The 7,508-nt window shown below is 31.9% G+C and overlaps 1 protein-coding gene across 4 annotated transcripts; it reads right to left on the bottom strand.

Annotated features, from left to right (window-relative positions):
- Positions 1–1,065: 1,065 nt before the first annotated feature.
- LOC110820858 (uncharacterized) lies at positions 1,066–5,630 on the bottom strand. 4 transcript variants are annotated; one of them, XM_088218597.1, is made up of 5 exons: positions 5,488–5,630; positions 3,258–3,667; positions 2,360–3,150; positions 1,839–2,087; positions 1,066–1,423 (listed from the first exon to the last, which is right to left on the bottom strand). In XM_088218597.1, exons 2-5 carry the CDS (start codon positions 3,273–3,275, stop codon positions 1,285–1,287), a joined length of 1,197 nt encoding a protein of 398 aa, XP_088074723.1. In that variant the 5' UTR covers positions 3,276–3,667; positions 5,488–5,630; the 3' UTR covers positions 1,066–1,284. The 4 variants fall into 4 exon arrangements, with proteins under 4 accessions (XP_088074723.1, XP_088074720.1, XP_021906164.1 ...); XM_088218594.1 differs by having other exon boundaries at positions 2,360–3,667; XM_022050472.2 differs by having other exon boundaries at positions 1,839–2,066; positions 2,360–3,667.
- Positions 5,631–7,508: the final 1,878 nt, after the last annotated feature.

Genomic DNA, 7,508 nt, shown 5'->3' with positions numbered 1-7,508 from the left:
TTCTACAAAAATAATTTTTAAATTAAATTTATTATTACATAAACAAAAAAAATTATAATATTAATTTTACCCATTAAATATTAACGTTATGGTTTAAAAATTAAAACAGTTATATAAATAGATAAGGACAATGGAGTTGCCAAAATGGAAAATTTTATTTTAGAGAAAGTAAGTAAATAAATAAACGACACCGTTTTAAAGTTGGCGGCTTCCAAGAAGGGAGATAGTGGGCCCAAATAAATAATTTTTTCAATAATTTATTTTTTTTCATTTTCTCAATAATTATAAATTTTTAGGCAGTCTATTTTTCTTTTAGAAATTAAAATTTTATAATTTTTTGGGAAAGTTTTTATTTAAAATGTATTTATTTTTTGAATATATATTTATACATATATGACTTTTAAATTTATTCGTTTGATATTTTATTATAAAATACCGACTATAATTTACGATTGCAAAATTGGGTAGAAATTATAAAATATAAAAATGAAGTTAAGAATTATATCCCAAATCCATCTCCAAAGGAAAAAAAAATATTTTATATTTTATTTTTTATAAATATATGATGAAAAAATTAATAATATATTATAATATTTAAATCAGTAAAATTTAATTTATTAATATGTTAATTAAAAATATAAATTTTGTAATTGGAATAATTAGATCAGACTCTACAACTTTTCGTTACAAAAGAAAAAAGAAATATTTAGAAGCAAAACGTAGCTCGCAAGAAAAATTCTTTTAGGTCGGCTGATTTGTATGTATGTGGGTGAGTGTATATATATATATATATATGTATTATAAGCTTTCTAGCTGGGTCCCTCTTTTCTTTGTTAAAAAATGACAAATGAAAGATATGACATTATTGCGCATCTTCAAAAGAACCCAAACAAAAAAAAAAAAGGAACAAAAAAACTAGATATCATCTTCTTGTTGGCCAAATTATATTTTTCACTTTCACTGCATTTATTTGTTTGTCAATTTTATATATCTAATTTAATAATTATATGTTTACATAATACTACATATATATGTATATATAGCTTGTGTTGTACATTTCAAAACTACGATTAAAATAATTATTTATTTAAACAGTTCTTAATAAAAAAAAAACTATTTAATGTTTAATAAAAATAGATACATGCAGAAAATATCATCACTTGAAAAAGTATAAGCTTGTGTTCTCAATGCAAAAAAAAGTATAAGCTGTTGATTGAGTCAGATTCTGTGAAGTTTCAACTGAGCAAACAAGTTTTAACGAGAGAAAGTTGAACAGTAAATGGCTCAGCGCCCCATAGACTTCGTCTTCTCCACAAGGATAATCCGGCCGTTCCACTCAGTCTCGTCAAGTGCTCGGATTGCAGCATCTGCATCTTCGTCTCTTTCCAGGGTTAAAAATCCGAATCCTCGTGAATCCCCCGACCTTGCAGACAGAAAAATATGTAACCAATAACCAACTTGTATAATAATGAAAGTGAAGCAGGCAACTCCAAACCAAATCCAAGAATTAACCCAGCAAACATTCAGTAAAAATCTGATTTTTATACAAACACATATATGGTTGTGACAATCTTTTAAAACACACATATATATAGTCGTTTGAATATGCATATATACACACACAAGCTCATATATGTGTGAAAATCTTTTTAACTCAAGTATGTAAAATGGTTACCTAAATATGAGTGCAATAAAGTGCACTTCTCTATTTTGCTCGGTTGAGTGCCCAAAAGTAGGATTTTGAGCAAAGATTGAGTGCTCAAGGGGCAAAAAGAACTCGAGAATATCTATTTGAACACGAGTTTTGAATAGCAACAAATGCACTATCATACAGTTACCTCTTATCACGAACAATGCGGACATCTCTTACACGGCCAAACCTTGAAAACTTCCTCTCCAGATCTCTTTCTGTTGTCAGAAAACTAAAACCTGCAATGAATAAATTTTTGCCAGGTTTTCCTATGCCGGTTCTCCTGTTCGGAGGAGGTGACCATGGTCTTCGCCTCGGTGAGTGATGATGAGAGTGATGTCCCAGAGGAGATCTTCTCCTAGGAGAAAGCCTTCTCCTGTAGCCAAAAGAATAAAGGCTACTAGCTTTAGTGAGTCCGATATGATCAATGTAGGACACTCAAGTATAAAAGAAGAGTAAGTACTCGCATTTATGACATTCATGTTTTTCGGGTTTTAGCTAACTGAGGTATATTCAAAGTTTAGCATGTGATGGAAGAGGTACAGCTTTCTGTTCTTAAAACAATATAAAACTAATCTGAAAGAGCAAAAGAACCCCCGAGATAATAAATCAGAGATTTAATTTCAAAGGCCATGAAAGAGAGATTAAAAGAAGGATCACTATGTTTACCTAGAGGATCTGTTATAATCTCTCATATGTGAGGATCTTGAAGGAGATGAATCATGATGACCTCTCCTGTATCCAGAAGATAAATCCCTTCCCCGTGTGGGAGATCGTGATGCTGATCTCTTCCGCCGCCGTTGATCCTGAGGTGAATAGTTTCTTCTTGGTGGAGATATCCGTTTTGTGGAAGAATCATCTTTATAACGAGACTTTCTCTCAGATTTACCTGGGTAAGTAGATATGCCTCCAGCAGGCAGGGATAAACAGTCCTTGACTGGAATTTCTTTAGCCGGAGCAGATCTTTCAGGTGAAGAACCATTTCTCCTTCCATGTGAGATGGGTGCATTCGATAAATCTGGAATATTTTTTTGTAAAGTCATTGGGATAAGGGAACCTGGAGATTGATCCATGCATGGAGAATCCTCAGGTGAAGCTGACATGTCTAGCTTACCCACAGGTGATGTTGATAGCCTGGGGCTATTCTGATGAGTATGTGAAACAGAATCGGGCATGTCTAGTTTTATACTCTTGGTCGATAAATTTCCTTTGCGGCCATAGTTTTCATCCTTAGATGGACTATGGCATGATGGTGACCTCAGGCGAGAAACCAATGTTTCCATTTGGTGATCAGCTGCTTCTTCCATTTCATTACAAACTGATTTAGTAAGCTCGTGTTCTGATTTCTCGGAACAATCATTCTTCACCTTCCAATCTCGGGAGAATTTTTTTCGAGGGTCCAAGTCAAGTTTGCTCTTTGTTGCCTCTGCCTGGTTGGCATCTGCTGTTAGGGGAGATTCCTGTGAATGAGTATAATCTTCAGTTTCCTTTTCACTTCGGAAAGATTGTGTCTTATATTGAAAGGAAGATTTATGAAAATAACTGCCTTGCAACTCATCCATCTCACCTTGGTTATTATTTCCATTAACTAGGGACGAGCTTCTCTCCTCATCATAGTATTTGGCCCTCTTCATACCATCATTGTTAAATTCAGGTGTCATGGATCGGTCTTTATCACACAAGGATGATGAATGCTCCCGTCTGAAATCAGAAGATGATGGTGTGAATTTCTGATTACTTTCCTCGTCCAAATCTCCTTGAATCGTATAAGACGCTCCATAAACATGATTTTTACCCTTTGCTTCTACATCATCTGTGCAGTTAAGGTCTAATTCTCCAGCCAAAGCAGAACTCTCCATTTTCTCCAGATGACTCATTTATTTTAGTTCCATTCCTTCTTAGGAGAACATAGATAATTCCCTCCGAAACAATTTCAACCGGATAAATAATAAATGAACCAAAAGAAAATATCACAATCTGCAGAAACAAAAAAGGAAAAAAAAAATCATTTACAGTAATAGTTCATGTTCTTAACCCATACTGCAACCAGCCAAACAGGTCATTTTACTATAGGTAACAAGAAAAAAGAATTCTCTATTTTATGCTCAGAGAAAAATTTAGGGAACTTGTATATATAGTATTTTCTTGGATTGTAATAAAAAATTTATATTTTTCAATAAGCATCCAAAAGTATCCTTAATCCAGAAAATTCAACACATAAGACGCCCATTGTCGTTTCTAAAATGCACAAATGAATGTAAAAAGAATTGTCTAGACGATTCCTAAGGGGTAAGAAGCACACAAGTGCCATTACACTGTAAGGCTCTTGTGAAACATAGGCAATAAACCTTTATTGATCAAAGGCACCAGAAGACAGGAGCGAGAATCCTATTCTGATGAACTCATTTTTCTCAATGATCTCTCTGAAAAAAGTAAAGAAGCTTTGCCGCCTCTATATGAAAGAAATGCCATGGTTTGACAAACATATATTCATAAATTTCAATAGTTCAAGTTACCGAAACCTGCCATCGGATGTCACAACCTTTAGCTAAAATAAGTAGTGTTTAATCAATTTACACTGTTAATATTATTTTTTTTTTTTGGAAATAAATTAACACTGTCAATATATTTGCTGTTTCTAAAACTACTAGCACTCCCAGCATAATGGCCGGAGTTTCACCGTTCAATTCCAACATCTTCCAATCATATAACCATGCAAACAGCCTTAAATCATATTGGCCCCATGCACATTCGTAATTTGCCTGACACCACTTTGCCTCACATGTCACCAACTCCGTGTTGAACCAATGGCTACTAAGAACCACGTTTGCAGGATATTGCATACAGAACCTCGTACATTCACTAAGATGTCATACATCTCCTACTGAATTTACAAGTTACAACAACTATTAATCCACACTTCTTCATTGAACTTAGCACTTGGTTTGATAATAAAGGTGGCATCACCCTCTTAATGTATTTCTAAAAACTATAAACATGAGAATGAGAAGTTTCTAAAAAGGAATTTTTTTCACCACCTTAATTTGATCGGAGCCGAAGCTCAAAGTGATAGAACGAAAGCAACTGCCTCCATAGAGGAGACACATGTGGCAAGACAGGGATGTGACCATAGTCATTAGTCATTACTACCCATCTCCAGTCCAAACTAATTCCGTAGACCAACATATAAACAGATTTTTTTTAAAGAATCGAATTACACATGGTTTACGAGTTTGAACACTAAACATCGAAATTAAACAACAGCTACTCAAAAAGGATAGTCCCAGATAATGAAGATTAAGGATAATGAGTAATTAAGACATGTTAATATTGCCCCAAGTTACCAAAACCTACCTACTTATACATAGTCAGATACAACCACAGCATTGAATACAGAATCTTGAACTAGGTTTTCACAATGTAGACAGGCTTCAACGTAGAAAATATGATCGAAGAAATCTACGTATCCAATCCAAATTCCTAATCCGCCAAACCAGGAGGAAACAGCTCGTTTAAAGCTTTAATCTTTTCCAACATCTAAAACGAAGCTTGCCCCCATGAATTCATCATCAAGACTCTCGGAGTACCAAAAACCAACGATGCACCCACAAAAGAAAATGGTATTCTTAATGAATTACGAGCTCAATAACAACATCATTAATCAAGAAAAGCAAATAAATAAACCAGAAATTCGAAAGTTAAAATAATTAATCAAGGACCAGGGCAATACCAAACAGTGTACAAATACGTTAATCCTTTAAATAACATCTACTAAAATATGTGTATAATTTGTTTACCTTGCCTTGCACCGGGATTTCCCTTTCAATCTGGGAAAATGGAAAACTTTTCAGAGATTGCAGGTAGAAAACGAAACATTAAAAGGACAGTAGAAACTTTGGGGGAACAAAATGAAAATGGTTATGTTAAATGGTTTCCCCGGATCTCAGGTTCGCATTAAGTAGATTGAATAGTCACTTGACGTCCGATGGGCATAAGTTTAATATTGCAGGCCCAAAAGTATACAGTCCGGGCCCTTATATGCCTCCGAAGATGGACCTTCGGTTTTCAGTTTATTTTACTTTATAATATTATTTTTATTTCACGAATTATAATAATTATATTATTTTAAATTATGATATTCTAATTTGTACATTTTAAAGTATAATGTTGTGTTGGGTTTATTTTTATCTATATAAAATACTGTAAAACAATATAATTTTTTTTTTATATATTAAAAAATGAACATTTTAAAATTATTTTTTTAGGAACGCATTTAATCTGGAGACAATGTATGAAACTGCAATGTCATACATTGGTGACAAAGAGCCATCAAACTTTTAAGAGCATTTATGACGATAGTATTTGTCATCAAAATTAAATTATGGTAATTAAAAATACTTTTTTTATATATTTTTAATGTAATTTTATTTATCTGTGTATTGCTTGACATCAACATAATTTCTGTCTACCTACATTTCTCTCTTTTTGGAAGCAACATTTAATTTGTACAAACTATAAAAAGATGATTATGTTATGCATGTGATATTTCATGCTTTTTAATTTTTTTATTATAAAAAAAATATATTTATTATTATTATTTAAATAAATGCAACATCACAATCAATTGTTACATTAATTTCCTTTACAACCCATTTTGTTTTTGTTTTTTTTTTTTTTGTTTGCTATGAATTAATTTTTTTTTAAAAAGTAGATTTTATTTAGTTTGTTAAAAATATATTTATATAATGTGGGCATTAAGAAATTTGATTGATTGTGTTACTTAAAATAAGTCCAATCATAAAAGTGAAAACAACATTTCCATTATTTAGTATTACAACAATATTATTAAAATATAAAAATAAAAATACCATTTTAAAAAAAATATATTAAATATTATTAATGTTGTGTGTAGTTTAAAATCACTACATTTATGTAATAAAAAATTATTTTAAACACTAAGATCATGATCAATGTCAATAAATTCTAAGATATTTTTAAGAATAAAAATGTTAATTCTGATGTTAACTCGTTATGATTACTCCAAATAAAACAATTTTGTCATAACATATTTTTTTTTGTAACAACCCGTGAACTTGAAATGAAGTAGATTATAAATTAAGTGCGGAAGTGAAATAATAGCGTTAGGGTTTACATTCTTTACACAATAATTCAATATACTCAAAAGGGATACGGGAATCAACATTCTAAAAGAGTAACCAATAATCAAAGAAATAAATAAAAGGTAAAAAAACTAAACGTCCTACTCGCAACCCTCTTGTGGATCGGACTCTGGATCTTGATTCTCTTTATTTGAAATAATCAATGGAAAGAGTTAGCTACACTACCCCAGTAAGAATATCACGCTACTCAACGACACAAAACTAAAAATTAGTAGAAATCATAAAAATAACTAATAGAGCTCTTAATTTAAGTAAAATTCGTTTATCATAAATAAAATCATTTACCGCATTCTAACCATAGCAATATTTTCAAAACCAACATATAAAGTCAATAATATAAACAATATTATAATCTCATACGCAATCAGTCGACAATAACAACTTTCTCTTTTATCAGCCTAGTGGTATCCATGGGGGTCCATAGAGATATCCCTACTACGCGTGAATTTTATTAACATTTTCAATTAACGAGCCGTCTCTATACCCCGTTTAATATAAGCATCAAAATACGAAATTTCGATACCTCGTCCGGTATAAGGCAACGTTCACGGTATGATTCCTTATGTACCCAGTTTGTCCACCATCTCCTAAGATATCCAGTAAGGCTACCGTTTATCCACTCATTTAATCAAATAATT

The sequence above is a fragment of the Carica papaya genome, chromosome 4 (genome assembly GCF_054855325.1).
Source record: "Carica papaya isolate Zhongbai chromosome 4, ASM5485532v1, whole genome shotgun sequence".
Lineage (NCBI taxonomy): Eukaryota > Viridiplantae > Streptophyta > Magnoliopsida > Brassicales > Caricaceae > Carica > Carica papaya.
The sequence above is the reverse complement of the archived record's forward strand: the minus strand, read 5'-3'. Positions and strand labels throughout refer to the sequence as shown.